Here is a 15,864-nt window from a genome sequence, read left to right as displayed (position 1 = left end):
ATTGTAAACGATAAGGGGGTTCTGAAATCTTTATGGGGAGTGTGTGTGTAGAGTCGGGGGGGGGGGGGGGTGGGGGCAACCGTAGCTTGCATGAGGTTTTAAAAAGGATAAATGGAAGATTTTCGTGCAGGACACTGATCCACGAAGCATCCGTTCTAAGCACACTCGATTCCTGAACTCTCGGTGTGTCGTGGCGCAAACCTTATGGAGTGGACTCTTCTACAAGAGATATGTCGGTCTGCTAATGTCGACTCTTCTACAGGCGATATATCGGTCTGCTAATGCAGCGGGACAGAACAGATCCTGCAGGATAATAATGTCTGGGATAGGCGGAGTTGTAGTGTTTCTTTAGCTCCCTTAATTCGTATTGATGCCCGCATGATGCTGCGTTCATAGTCTGGTCTGGCCTGGCAAGGGCAGATTAACTTGCCTGATGCCTTTACGTCACCACGCCTTGTTGTGGCTGGGGGGGGGGGGGGAGTGTGCTGCCGTCGTTCTGCTGCTTGTCCACAAAAAGTGGTGTCCTAGCTATACTCCTGGTAATTAAAAAAAAAAGAACAAAGAAACAAGATGTTGAAAGTGCGTTTAGAGCCTTGTTAAGGCTGTTTTGCGTAGTGTGTGTGTGTGTGTGTGTGAGTGTGTGACCCCCCGCGGGTTAGGGGGAAGAATTTACGTATGTCGTAAGAGGCGACTAACGGATTCTGTTTCTCCTTTTGCCCTTGTAAAGTGTTTCTTGTATAGAATATGGTCAATGTTTGTAAAGATTTTGGTCAAGCAGTATGTAAGAAATGTTAAGTCCTTTGTACTGGAAACTTGCATTCTCCCAGTAAGGTCATATATTGTACTACGTTGCAAGCCCCTGGAGCAATTTTTTGATTGGTGCTTTTGTGAACAAGAAAACAATTAACAAGTGGCTCTATCCCATCTCCCCCATTTCCCCGTCGCGATAATTATAACCTTGAATGGTTGAAAACGACGTTAAACACCAAATAAAGAAAGAAAGAAAGTGTGTGTGTGTGTGTGTGTGTGTGTGTGTGTGTGTGTGTGTGTGTGTGTGTGTGTGTGTGTGTGTGTATGTGTGTGTTTTGGCCTCTGTGAGAGGGGGATGGGGGTTGGTGAATACTGAAGAACAAAAGTACCGCCGCCAGGCAAGAAAACGCGAACATACATCAGCCCGCCACCAATCCAAGGAACATCAGGCTGGTTGCATTCAACACACTGCCCAGGGCCATTCTACGCCTGGCGTTGCAAACGATCAACCCCAACACTTTTGTAGTCCGCACTTAGCATTGATCGTAAAAAGTCTGGCTTCGCGTTAGTACTTGGTGACAGTTCTGTTAGCTAATTATTAACGGGTGATGCTTTGACCACTAGCGACCGATCGGTCAGTTATGTTTTAGCTGTTCCATTGTCTCTTAAGTCCTCCAAGCACGACCACCTTTGTTAAACCGTAGATTTCTACTTCGACCTACTTGTGAATATTTCTGTTGGCTTTGTTTTATCACATGCCAGGTTTAACATTTGTACCCATGTATCTGTAGACATCAGATTTGAAAGTGGTCCTTTGAAAGTGGTTCTTGCAAAACTCCCCTGTTTCGTTATAAATGAGAAGCAGAACGACAGAAGCAACGCACACGCCCCCCTCTCCACACACACAAACACACGCACGCTCGCACACACACACACACACACACACACACACACACACACACACACACACACACACACACACACACACACACACACACACACACACAACATAACACTCATATGAGCCATGATCAGAATCCCATTCATTTTGATTACACGACAACTCATTTCAAGTTATAAACCCCAAAACTAAAGTATTATATCTGAGTAATAACTGTTTCTTGGAGACCTATCCATTTTGGTTGTGTCCTGAAGAGACAGTGGAAAGGAACTCATTCGAGGACCAATGTGGCGTTGAAATGGCGGTCTCCCGGCACGATTTCAAGTTGCAGACAGTAAAGAAAATGAATAATCTAAGCAAAAAAGATGACTGTGGGTGAGATCATCAAATAAAGAAACTTAATGCACTCTCCTTCTTGTTTGACGCACCCTTGTTTATCACAAATTGTTGGAAACTAGTCCACATCTATTTTTAACATCCTAGCCCGTGGCAGCGGTTTGAACAGTACCAGCTGTTTCAAAATTATTTTTCTGTTGTATTTTTTTTTGTCAATGTTTTTTGTTTGTTTTTTGTTTGTTGATGTTTTTTTCTAGTACAAATCCAAGCAGCATCGTCTGGTGTCTTCTGCGATGTCGATGTTCCAAAATAATGTTTCTGTTGTTGAATTTTTTTTATGTTGATTTAGTGTGTGTTGTTTTGTGTTGTTGTTTCTAGTACAAATCCAAACAGCAACGTCTGGTGTCTTCTTGGATGTCGTTAGTGGCAGGCAGTGGAGTAGAATTTATTCATCACAGGAAGCATTGAATGGATCCCTCTGACGTTTCCTCTCCCCCTTCGATCGTCAGGCACAAGTGGACACTTATATGAGTGGCGAGCCTTTTCCCCCTTTCCTTTTTCACCACCGAGACTCTCCTCAACACGCACACCTAAGAGTCACAGTGTAGGTTAAGTGGTGCTGCTACCGCTATAGTATTGATTGCTTCTTTTCCTGTCACTATCTCTCTCGGAAACAGAACCAGAAATGGCGGGTTATGTCACATGATGGTAATATACATCCGGTATCCCGTCGCGTAATGGTGTTGACTACCACTGACTAAGTTTACTGACTTAATTGCCGTCCCTCCCGGCTATACCCACCCCACCCCCTCTCCCCACCCTCCATCAATATCCACGCATTTGAATTATTGAGTGAGCTGTTCGAATGAGCGAGTAATACTGGTGTCAACGTTTGAATGTTGAATACCATTTCTGGCTGTAACCTGGCTGAGTGCTCAGTGCTGAGAAATTGTTCTCTAGCGTTCTCTCGTGTGTATACCATTGACTTACTCCCTGACAGAATCCTGGGCCTGAATGCATAGCCGCTCCATACTTTTAGGATTTCATAGAGCTGTGGAGCGCATAGCTATGAAACGCACTGTAGAACTCAGCGGTCCGCATGCATGAGGTCAAATAGTGCCTGCAATAACTAAGAGCGGCTTTATTTTTAACACGTAGATAGTGGAAGGGATTCCCCGTCATCCTGTGTCTCTGCGCATGCGTCAAGCTGTGTGATGCTTCGCGGCGGGTCAGTTTTACACCATTTGCCGCAGACAGTTTGGAAAGCCCGTCTCCTGATAAAACTTGGCTTTCGTGGTTTGGAAACTATATCCATTCGGGTACCCTCGCCATAAAGGTATAAGTCATTCTCTTGCTGGTTCTGCATGCTGTGTTTGATGTTATAAATTCCCGTATTATTATTGTTATTATCATTATTATTGAGTCACTTGAGAAAAAGTGACTCTATGTAATCGGTCAGTGTTAGTCTGTCCGGCCGGCCGTCCGGCCGGCCGTCCGTAGACACCACCTTAACGTTGGACTTTTCTCGGAAACTATCAAAGCGATCGGGCTCATATTTTGTTTAGTCGTGACCTCCAATGACCTCTACACATTAACGATGGTTTCGTTGACCTTTGACCTTTTTCAAGGTCACAGGTCAGCGTCAAAGGAAAAATTAGACATTTTATATCTTTGACAAAGTTCATCGGATGTGATTGAAACTTTGTAGGATTATTCTTTACATCAAAGTATTTACATCTGTAGCCTTTTACGAACGTTATCAGAAAAACAAGGGAGATAACTAGCCTTTTCTGTTCGGCAACACACAACTTAACGTTGGGCTTTTCTCGGAAACTATAAAAGTGACCGGGCTCAAATTTTATGTGAACGTGACTCATTGTGTTGTGAATAGCAATTTCTTCCTGTCCATCTGATGCCTCATATAATATTCAGAACTGCGAAAGTGACTCGATCGAGCGTTTGCTCTTCTTGTTATGTACTGCGATCAGTTCGCCACACACATCTTGAAAAGATCCGCACGCGTAAAAACTGACCCAAACACGACTACAAAGTCAAGATAACCCGCAGAACCGGCGGCAATGCACCCTTTCGATTCGGCAGTTCGAGTTGCTCTTACAGTTCATCCGTGATTGCAAGAATGTCCTGCCGACGAAAGCGGAATTTTCTGTACAGTTCCACGTCGTCGTAACGATTCAGTGGATGTAGGCGGTCAAGAAAGATCCGGTGTAGCAGCCTATTTTGAAGCAGCCCAGTTTGACCGGGAGGTCATTCTGGGCTAGCCCAGAATGACCTCCCGGTCATTCTAGGCTAGCCTATTTTGACCGGGAGGTCATTCTGGGCTAGTCAGTTTTGACCCCCCTCTAGTCAATTTTGACCCCCCTGCAAACTTAAGGAATGAGTACATTAAGACGATTAGAAACAATATTTATGCATATATGTATATAACTACATATATCTAAGGTTTGAGGGGGTCAAAATCAGCTAGCCCAGAATGACCCCCCGGTCAAAACTGACTAGGCCAGTCAGTTTTGACCCCCCTCTTCAAACTTCAAGAATAAGTACTTTAAGACTTTTTAAACCGAAATGAATGTAAATGTGGACAATATTTGTTAGAAAAATGATATTACAACAAACAAAACAAAAACCCTTAACTTTTTTTCAACAACAACAAAAAAAGTTTCGACGCTTCCCTTCAAACTTCAAGAATAAGTACACTAGGACCTCTTAAAACAAAACATACGCATGTATGTATGCATCTATGCATCTCCCCAGGTTGGGGGGGGGGGTCAAAATCAGCTAGCCCAGAATGACCCCCCCCCGGTCAAAACTGACTAGGCCAGTCAGTCTTGACCTCCCTCTCAAACTTCAAGAATAAGTACTTTAGGACCTTTTAAAACGAAATATATGTAAATGTGCACGGTATATGTTGGAAAAATGATTTTTAACAAAATCGAAAAAAATCCAAAGAAATTACTTTAAAAAAATAAAAATAAATTATACAAAGTTTCGACACTTCCCTTCAAACTTCAAGAATAAATACACTAGGACCTTTTAAAACGAAATGTACACATATATGTATGCATCTATGCATCCCCACAAGTTGTTTTTTTTCGGGGGGGGGGGGGGGGGGGGGTCAAAATCAGCTAGCCCAGAATGACCCCCCGGTCAAAACTGACTAGGCCAGTCAATGACTGCCCCCCCCCCCAAAAAAAAAACCCCACTTGTGGGGATGCATGGATGGATACCTATATGTGTACATTTCGTTTTAAAAGGTCCTAGTGTATTTATTCTTAAAGTTTGAAGGTAAGCGTCGAAACATTTTTTTTGTTGTTTTTGAAAAAAAGTACGTTTTGCTCGATTTTTGTTGTTGATTTTTTAAAAAATCATTTTTCCAACAAATACTGTGCTCATATACATATATTTCGTTTTAAAAGGTCCTAAAGTACTTATTCTTAAAGGTTAAAGGGGAGGTCAAAACTGACTGGCCTAGTCAGTTTTTGACCGGGGGGTCATTCTGGGCTAGCTGATTTTGACCCCCCCCCCCCAACCTGGGGAGATGCATAGATGCATACATACATGCGTATGTTTTGTTTTAAGAGGTCCTAGTGTACTTATTCTTGAAGTTTGAAGGGAAGCGTCGAAACTTTTTTTTTAATTTTTTTTTATAATTAAGGGTTTTTATTTTGTGTGTTGTAATATCAATTTTTTAACAAATATTGTCCACATTTACATTCATTTCGGTTTAAAAAGTCTTAAAGTACTTATTCTTGAAGTTTGAAGGGGGGGTCAAAACTGACTGGCCTAGTCAGTTTTGACCGGGGGGTCATTCTGGGCTAGCTGATTTTGACCAAACTTGTGGAGATGCATAGATGCATTCATTTATGCGTACATTCCGTTTTAAAAGGTTCAAGTGTACTTATTTTTGAAGTTTCAAAGGAAGCGTCGAAACTTTTTTTTATTTTTATTTTTTTATTTTTTTTAGAGTTAAGGGTTTTTGTTTTGTTTGTTGTAATATCATTTTTTTTAACAAATATTGTCCACATTTACACTCATTTCGGTTTAAAAAGTCTTAAAGTACTTATTTTTGAAGTTTGAAGGGGGGTCAAAACTGACTGGCCTAGTCAGATTCTGGGCTAGCTGATTTTGACGGGAAGTCATTCTGGGCTAGCCCAGAATGACTGCCCCCCCAAAAAAACTTGTGGGGATGCATAGATGCATACATATATGCGTACATTTCGTTTTAAAAGGTCCTAGTGTATTTATTCTTAAAGTTTGAAGGTAAGCGTCGAAACTTTTTTTTTTTGGTTGAAAAAAGTACGTTTTGTTCGATTTTTGTTGTTGATTTTTTAAAAAATCATTTTTCCAACAAATACTGTGCTCATGTACATATATTTCGTTTTAAAAGGTACTAAAGTACTTATTCTTAAAGGTTGAAGGGGAGGTCAAAACTGACTGGCCTAGTCAGTTTTGACCGGGGGGTCATTCTGGGCTAGCTGATTTTGACCCCCCCCCAAACCTGGGGAGATGCATAGATGCATACATACATGCGTATGTTTTGTTTTAAGAGGTCCTAGTGTACTTATTCTTGAAGTTTGAAGGGAAGCGTCGAAACTTTTTATTTTTTAATTTTTTTTAGAGTTAAGGGTTTTTGTTTTGTTTGTTGTAATATCAATTTTTTAACAAATATTGTCCACATTTACATTCATTTCGGTTTAAAAAGTCTTAAAGTACTTATTCTTGAAGTTTGAAGGGGGGGGTCAAAACTGACTGGCCTAGTCAGTTTTGACCGGGGGGTCATTCTGGGCTAGCTGATTTTGACCGGGAGGTCATTCTGGGCTAGCCCATAATGACCCCCCCCCCCCAAACTTGTGGAGATGCATAGATGCATTCATTTATGCGTACATTTCGTTTTAAAAGGTCCTAGTGTACTTTTTTTTGAAGTTTCATAGGAAGCGTCAAACGTTTTTTTTATTTTTTTTAGAATTTTATTTTTATTTTTTTTATTTTTTAGATCATTTTTGCAACAGATTTTGTGCACACATACATATATTTCGTTTCAAATGGTCCTAACGTACTTATTCTTAACGTTTGAAGGGGGGGGGGGGTCAAAACTGACTGGGGGGGGTCAAAATTGGCTAGCCCAGAATGACCTCCCGGTCAAAATCAGCTAGCCCAGAATGACCTCCCGGTCAAAACTGACTATGTGTGAAAATGGCCTGTTACACCGGTTGCTTCTCAAATTTCTTCTCATCCTGAATCGGCATGAAAGCAGCCGCCATTTTAAACACTCCAATAGCCGGTTCCATAACTCTTATTGGAAGGATGGGCCTGCTATAACTTTATGGATGGCATAAGGCTCTATGCGCGGTCCATGCATTAGAAATAAGAGACTTTATGGAGTCCACAGACTTTATTGCAGTGACGTCATCAATTTAGGGCTCCTATGGAGGGGCTATGCATTCCGGTCCTGCCTTTTATCTCCACTTTGAATTATTGAGCGAGCTGTTCAAATGAGCGAGTTGTCAGAAATTGGCGTAACGTCAGTGTTTGGTGTTGGATGTTGAATGCCTTTCGTGGGGTATCTGGTTTCCAGTACTAAATGCCGGGAAAGTGTTAGACATGATCTCTAAACTGTCGGTGTTTCTGTAGCATATTTAATACCACCAACTTGCGTACCTTTCCCCGCCCCAACCCCCAACGCTCCCCCCCCCCCCCCCTCCCAACCCAATCACTGAGTGAGTTCGATTTTTTAGTGATTGTTCCAGTGAGCTAATTCTCGGGCCGGGACATGATGTTGAACGTCAGTTTATGGGACTGTTGGTTTCCAGTGCCTTATCAATTCTTAGCATACTCCATGTACTCTAAAGTGTAGCACATGGGTTGGAATACCCCTGACATATTCCGCCCAGTCCCCCCCCCCCCCCCCCCCCCCCCCCCCCCCGACCCCTGCCTTTGAATTATTGAGTGAGCTGTCGGAATGAGCGAGTTGTCTGTAATTGGTGTTATGTCAGTGTTTGATGTCAGAGAGTTGTTGGGGGTGTCAGGTTTCCAGGGCTGCATGATGGGAAAATAATGTACATTGTTATTCCTGATCTTGAGAACCATAAGCATTGTGTTGGTGTCAGTTACTTTAACTTTCTCAGAAATGTTCGTGAAGAGGTGTGTGGGTAGGTGTTGGGTTGGTGGGTGGGTGGTTGGGTGTAAACCTATGTGAATGTTACCCCCCCCCCCCCCACCCCACCCCAGGATTCGCCAGAGAGAAGGAGGAAACGTTCATTGCAATGTATTGAACGAAATAAGATAATCACTTTAAGAAGGTCACCACTGATATATTTGGGCCGAATAAGCCCCACCCCCACTCCCAGTCACTAAAGTTACAGCGGGTCTTATATAGTTCAGCTTTACAAGGAATATAATTACTATACCCCTTACATTGAATGCCTTGTCCTATCGCTTCCCTTCCCTTTCAGAGCGGGTCTTGTATTTCAGCCTGAAAAGTAACCTACATACCGTTTTCTTTCTTCAACTATCGCTTTGCGCTTCCCTTTCCTTTTAGAGCGGGTCTTATATTTCAGCCGCACAAGGAACATACAGCCTCTTTCTTTCCTTCCCTATCATTTCCCTTTGCTTTGATGCTGGCCAAAGCAATCACCGGCACTATGGGCGAATCAAATCTCCCCTGGTGTTTGACCACACATCTGTCTGATGACAGTCGCTGAGAACGTCAGTGGCGTCTGTGTTAAGTCTTCGCAGGGTGAATGGGATATAAGAATGGGATAACAGTAGGGGAGGTTGTAATGTGTTGGGACGAGAAAACTGTCGGGGAGCGAGGGTAGAGGGAGGTAGAGGGAGTGAGGAATCTGGGTAGGGAAGAAGTACCCGTTCCAACAACAACAAAACTTGAGATCTGAAATGAGATCGACATTGCTGTTGTATGCACTCAAGTTTCTTAGCAAAATCCAAAGACTTTCGTTGATGATGTCGTTAAAAGGCTATTAAAAATGCCACTCAGCAAAACATTTAACACTCACTCATTCAAACCCACACGTACACGCAAGCACACACACGCACGGGCATACATACACACACACACACACACACACACACACACACACACACACACACACACACACACACACACACCATAACACTCATATGAGCCATGATCAGAACCCCATTCATTTTGATTACACGACAACTCATTTCAAGCTATAAACCCCAAAACTATGAGCTCCTGGTATTTTTTTCAGTCGATCTGCAAGAAGAAATAGAATCACGAAAACAAATGCACCGTCTTATTTCAGTACGTCTGTGTCACCGTGGGACCAGTCGCCTTTTCTGTACTGCTTCTTGGCACACGCTGAGAAAGTTAATTGGGATGTAAGTTAGTTGTTTTTCCGACACTCGTCTGGACCCCGGAGAAAATGCTAAAACGGGACCGCGATTTGTCTTAATCCATTTTTCTCGTGTTTGGATACGTGGCGTTTTGCGAATCCTTCGTTCATTCTTATTTCTTCTTGTTCGTCTTGTCCTTCTTCTTCTATTTTGTTGTTTTTTAAAAAGTTTTGCCTTGATACAATGTAGGCGTTTCTGTCAACACAAGATTTTCTGATTTTTGTTTGGGGGGGGGGGGGGGGGTGGCCCCGCGTAGCGGAAAAATAAATCAGTACAAAACCCTCGGGGTTTGAGGGGGGGTGACAATAGTCATAATCATGGCATAACATTGTCCGATGCAAGGTCGAAATCGCTGCGTACAGAATACACGCGTGAACTTTTGTTGCAAAACTGGAGGATTGCAAGGCTGTTAGGATGTTTGATTTTGCTTTGTTTTGTTTTGAAACAGTCTCTTTGTTGAGGGTGTTTGGGGACGGTTCGGGTTGGGACGAGGCTCGTGTGTTTTGAAACAGTCTCTTTGTTGAGGGTGTTTGGTTGTTTTGTTTTGAAACAGTCTCTTTGTTGAGGGTGTTTGGTTGTTTTGTTTTGAAACAGTCTCTTTGTTGAGGGTGTTTGGTTGTTTTGTTTTGAAACAGTCTCTTTGTTGAGGGTGTTTGGTTGTTTTGTTTTGAAACAGTCTCTTTGTTGAGGGTGTTTGGTTGTTTTGTTTTGAAACAGTCTCTTTGTTGAGGGTGTTTGGTTGTTTTGTTTTGAAACAGTCTCTTTGTTGAGGGTGTTTGGTTGTTTTGTTTTGAAACAGTCTCTTTGTTGAGGGTGTTTGGTTGTTTTGTTTTGAAACAGTCTCTTTGTTGAGGGTGTTTGGTTGTTTTGTTTTGAAACAGTCTCTTTGTTGAGGGTGTTTGGTTGTTTTGTTTTGAAACAGTCTCTTTGTTGAGGGTGTTTGGTTGTTTTGTTTTGAAACAGTCTCTTTGTTGAGGGTGTTTGGTTGTTTTGTTTTGAAACAGTCTCTTTGTTGAGGGTGTTTGGTTGTTTTGTTTTGAAACAGTCTCTTTGTTGAGGGTGTTTGGTTGTTTTGTTTTGAAACAGTCTCTTTGTTGAGGGTGTTTGGTTGTTTTGTTTTGAAACAGTCTCTTCGTTGAGGGTGTTTGGTTGTTTTGTTTTGAAACAGTCTCTTTGTTGAGGGTGTTTGGGGACGGTTCGGGTTGGGACGAGGCTCGTGTGTTTTGGTGCACATGCAGATTCTAAATGATGTGTTTGCCCTCAATTCAGAGGTAAGATTCTTCGTCGTTCTGAAGGAATTCCTCCTTTATGAATCCTCCTGTTACTCAGTTTTCTGGAGTTGGACAAATTCCAGTCATTGTGAAGCAATACACAGCAACATCGGCTTATGTGAATCGTTTCATGCCTTCTCACTTGGGGAAAAGAAATGTATGCAAATACTCACTTTTTCTTTCTTCTTCTTGTTCTTCTTATTATGACTATTGTTCTTCTTGTTCTTCTTGTTGTTGTTGTTGTTGTTGTTCTTCTTCTTCTTCTTCTTCTTCTTCTTCTTCTTCTTCTTCTTCTTCTTCTTCTTCTTCTTCTTCTTCTTCTTCTTCTTCTTCTTCTTCTGCTGAAGAGACATTAAACCCCAAAAACCAACCAACTTCTTCTTCTTCTTCTTCTTTTCATTATTATTTTCAAACTCTTTTTCCTTCCCTTTTGGCCGTTTTTCATTCTCGTCTGTGCCTCATCGATCTCCCGAGTCTGTCAAGTTTGGCGCTGGCGCTGAACACAACGACATGCAAGGGGGAAAAGGGCTGACAATTGACCGTTTGAAGATTTAAGAGTGGAGTTGAGTGCATATGGCTTTTTACAGTAGGTTGGTTGTTACATTCAGTCAAGTATAGACTGAAAGTTTTAACGAGGGCAGAGACGACCTTTGTCCCCCTAGGTATTTTTGTTTGTCTATGTGTGCAACGCATTTCTCAAAAACGACCGAACGGATTCTTATGCAAATTGATGTGTACTTTTGGGATGGCATTTTTGTTTTTGTTTGTTGCTTTGTATGTGTTGTTGGTTTTGTTATTTTTGTTATGGATGTTGCTGTTTGTTCTTCGTCGGTCTCCCGACTCGGTAAAGTTGGGCGCTGGGGCTGAAGGCGCAATGGCATGCTTGCCACCATTCCGAAGAAAAGATATCTGATTTGTGTTTAGAGCTTACATTTCTGCACATGCTGACCACCAGTCTTGAGGGTAAAAAAAAGAACGATTTTCAACAATTGACCGATTGAAGATTTTTAGAACTGGAGTTGAGGGCATGACCTTATATGGACCGCAACACGGTGGCCTAGTGGTAAGGCGTCCGCCCAGTGAGCGGGAGGTCGTGGGTTCGAACCCCGGCCGGGTCATACCAAAGACTTTAAAATTGGCAATCTAGTGGCTGCTCCGCCTGGCGTCTGGCATTATGGGGTTAGTGCTAGGACTGGTTGGTCCGGTGTCAGAATAATGTGACTGGGTGAGACATGAATCCTGTGCTGCGACTTCTGTCTTGTGTGTGGCGCACGTTAAATGTCAAAGCAGCACCGCCCTGATATCACCCTTCGTGGTGGACTGGGCGTTAAACAAACAAACAAAACCTTATATGGGTTCTGGTCCTTGCAGACGGTTTGCAGCAATAGCTGGTTCTCCTTTTTTTTAGGTGGATCGTTCCCCTTGTTAGCACTGTCGGAAGCCCCCACCCCCCCCCCCCCCCCCACCCCCATCCCTACCACTCCCCCTTTCGATTTTATCCCCCCCTCCCCGACCCTACCGACCTCACTTGTCAACACTTGTCAACACTTGGCACCCTTGCTTTCGCCAAAACCCAGACATCATATCTCATCCTCGGGACTCGGACAGAAAAAATTCTTGTCTTATCCTTATTTTTTGGCCTCCGGGGCTTTTCAAATTTTCTGATGCCTCGGCTGAGGGCAAGTGTTTGGACTCCCTGGCTGAGAAAGCGATGCTTTTCATCCTCGATGTGCCTGATCAATAAGGAGTGATAGACATAAATAGATCCATGTATATGTCTGCAACGTTAGCAATCGACTTATCGAGAGAGAAGGGGGGGGGGGGGGGGGTTGGTATGAGACTGTGGAGGGGAAGGGTGTACGTGTGGTATGTAAGCCTACAAGCGGTAGGTGTGTTGGGGGGGGGGGTGTCATGGGCTTCCAAAAAACCGTTTGTGTGCGTGCGTGCGTGTGTACGTATGTATTATAAGGATAGCTGCCGCTTTACACAAGCCGGAGGGTGACCTGGGGGAGGAGGGGGGGGGGGGTAGTTGTTTTAGGAGAAGAATATGAACGGCTGTCGGACAAGACGGAGTGGGAATCAATGAACGGTTGAGAGGTTTTGACGCAAGAATCTGGAGTCTGATCTCTTAAATGGAGAGAGAGAGAGAGAGAGAGAGAGAGAGAGAGAGAGAGAGAGAGAGAGAGAGAGGGGAGAGAGAGAGAGAGAGAGAGAGAGAAAACAAAATGGTGGTGGTGGGGGGGGGGGGGGGCGGGGATGTTGGACGACATACAACAGCTGAATGTTGGATTCTATTATTCTCTTTAATAATGCTAGCTGATTATATAAATTGACGAAGTATGGAATAGAGTATACCATTCAATGAAAGCTGACAATAAGACCTGACGAGTAGATTATTCCTTGAATTAAAGCTGATAATAAAAGCAGTGAAAAATTGTGATTAGATCCTGTTCTTTTCTAATAGAAACCTGACAAAAGACTGGGCAGACAGCTTGCGTTATGTATGCCAAGTTACCCTCCAAATGAATAACGGCTTCAGACCGGAAGGAAAATATCGATTAGAGAAACACTGAACAATTTTGCATTGATCGGTTAATGAACGGCAAAATGTCATGGTGACATGAAAGTCCCCCCAAACCGAAGGCCAAGTTGTCTGAAGACTCTGTCTTTTTGTCTGTCTGACTATCTGTTTGCATGTCTGTTTGTCTGTCTGTCTGTTTGTCTCCAGACCTGTTTGTCTGTCTGTGTGTCTGCCTGTCTGTCTGACTGTCTGTCTCCAGACCTGATCATGTATTTAACAATCGTGCAAAACAAATCCAACAAGGAAAGTTATGAATCAAAAGAATTAATTTTATCAAACGTTTCTATTCGGCACAGTGTCAGTCCACGCTTATTTGACTGTCGTTGTCTATATACCTGTCTGTCTGATTGTCTTTTCATATATTTCTTTCCCTGTGTTTATATGCATGATCTAACTCTTCGTGTCTTTGTTTGATGGGCTGTGAACTCAAAATGAAATCTGTTTGTCTGTTGCAGTCGTTGGAAAGCACGCGGCGTATGGTGCTACTGTGCGAGGAGGTAAGTGTGCTTTTCTTAAATTTTCATCAAGCATATTTTCTTCTTTAGAATCGATTTATTCCAAAATGAAAGAGTAGGCAACCGACTGCTGTTGGTAATTGTAATCTCTGAAAGTACAAATTGGACGGCTGTGAATCGGAAGTCTCAGTTTTAAGATGAAAGTAGCGCTTGTGGTGGGGGTAACATGGGGCAGGCGTTTAGGGGGGGGGGGGGGGGCTGGGCTGGGGGAGTGGGGGTGATGGGGCGCAGGTCTCTGAAGAGTTGACAGGAGAGAGATTGAATAAAATCCTGCCGTATTTTAGAACACAAAAAGGAACAGGTCTTTATGTATGAGAATTTGTATATGAAGACGGCAAACACGTACATTATGCAAAGAGCTGCACATTCTTCATTTTATATTGTCGAGACTCAGCCTTCAAGTGAATGGCGCTTTTTCTGCAGTTTATTTTGTGCGTGCCTATTACAATGAATGTGAATCATATATCAAATAAAGACAATATCGTATGCACATCTTGCACCCTCAGTCGCGCCAGAACAAAACGCTTCAATTTCCACCATCATCTTTGTCTTGCGATATTCTAAATTTGCAACATTTTACCTCATCTCTTTTTGACTTCCTCTTCAAAGATCTGCTCAGCCTGCGTGGCAGGGGAAGGTGAAGTCACCAGGGAGAAATATGTTATCACTGCATTCTTGTTCCTGCGTGGCAGGGGAAGGTGAAGTCACCAGGGAGAAATATGTTATCACTGCATTCTTGTTCCTGCGCTACAACCAGAAGAAAAACTAATCATTATTTTGATGTTATCGTTGTTCTTTTTCCTGCAACCCCCCAGAGCAAGGAAGCGGGTATAAAAACCCTGGTCATGTTGGACGAACAGGGGGGTAAGTGATAAACAGTTGGACCAAGGAGGGAGAGAGACACGCTGGACCTCCATCCTCTTCGATTTCTCTTTTGCTGTTGTCGTTTTATTGATGTTGTAGGCGAACCCGGTCATGCGAATGGAATGTGGTCAATCATTCGTTTGACGTGTAGTTATTCAAGCGTAGATTTTCTTTTTGTTTTGTTGATCGTTTTCTTTGCATGGAGGTTGATTTGTGTTGTGTTTATGTTTTTTGTGTTCTTACTTTTTGCCTGTTGAGGTAATTGTTTCTGTAGAGAGAGGGCTGTATGCTGTTGTAGTCATATGGATGGTGCAGTTTATTTTCCTTTTGCATTTGGAGTCGATTTTGTATATGTCACGTTCGTTTTTTCTCACCATTGATTTTATTCACGTTTCCTTCCAAGTGGATTTTGGAGCTGACGTCCCAGTGTATTTACCCCCTTTTTTTGTACACCCACTTGAAACGTATCGTAATGATTTATTTTTCCACTACGTAGAAATGATTGGTAGCTATTTTTTCCTGCATCATCAAGACTGTCGTTCTTTCGAATGAAAATGATATTGATTTACAGAAGCAGCTATTTGTAGTTAAGATTTCTACACGAACATCCAGAACAACTGATCCACTAGGGAGTTCAGAATCCCCCAGGCTGTCCAGACCCGGGCAGAAACACCAATTTAGCAAATTGCTGGCTCCTTCTCTGTCTGTCTGTCTGTCTGTGTGTCTGTCTGTCTGTCTGTCTGTCTGTCTGTCTGTCTGTCTGTCTCTCTCTCTCTCTCTCTCTCTCTCTCTCTCTCTCTCTCTCTCTCTCTCCCCCCCAAAAAGTTCACCAAATTCTGGCCCATCAACAAATCCAAGCAGAGGTCCTACAACGTGATTCAACGCAAATAAAAATACCTGTGTTGGGATTAACAGTTTAAAATTAAAGTGAACATTTTTTTTAACAAAGAAAGACATTGCCTTTTTCAACAGCAGTTATATCCTTATGTGTTGTTTCTGATGTTGAACAATGTTATCCATGACATGAATGCCATTTCAGTTTTCTGAATTGCATGAATGTTCTATAAATTATGTTAAATGTGTTTGGTGTTCTGCATTCAGCATCTTGTTAAGGGCGTTAAAACCAGTATCCGACGACAGTTCTAAAGATTCCTTTTATTGAGGAATAGTGTCTTCTGCGTCTTGCTGCGTTTTGTCCAGAGTTTAGATCTCTTATTCATTGTAAACTTCTGTTTGTTTATTTATTCTTTG

The 15,864-nt window shown here is 42.7% G+C and overlaps 1 protein-coding gene across 6 annotated transcripts in view; it reads left to right on the top strand.

Moving 5' to 3' along the window:
* LOC138952389 (synaptosomal-associated protein 25-like) overlaps positions 1–15,864 on the top strand; it is a 110,447-nt gene that overhangs the window by 68,857 nt on the left and 25,726 nt on the right. For 3 of the 6 annotated variants that reach the window (XM_070324058.1, XM_070324056.1, XM_070324055.1), the window contains 2 exons: positions 13,690–13,731; positions 14,565–14,613. In XM_070324058.1, coding sequence (XP_070180159.1) covers positions 13,690–13,731; positions 14,565–14,613 — 91 coding nt within the window. The remainder of the gene's footprint in view (positions 1–13,689; positions 13,732–14,564; positions 14,614–15,864) is intronic. The other 3 variants (XM_070324057.1, XM_070324053.1, XM_070324052.1) reach the window with 1 other exon arrangement.

The sequence above is a fragment of the Littorina saxatilis genome, linkage group LG17 (assembly GCF_037325665.1).
Source record: "Littorina saxatilis isolate snail1 linkage group LG17, US_GU_Lsax_2.0, whole genome shotgun sequence".
Lineage (NCBI taxonomy): Eukaryota > Metazoa > Mollusca > Gastropoda > Littorinimorpha > Littorinidae > Littorina > Littorina saxatilis.
The sequence above is the reverse complement of the archived record's forward strand: the minus strand, read 5'-3'. Positions and strand labels throughout refer to the sequence as shown.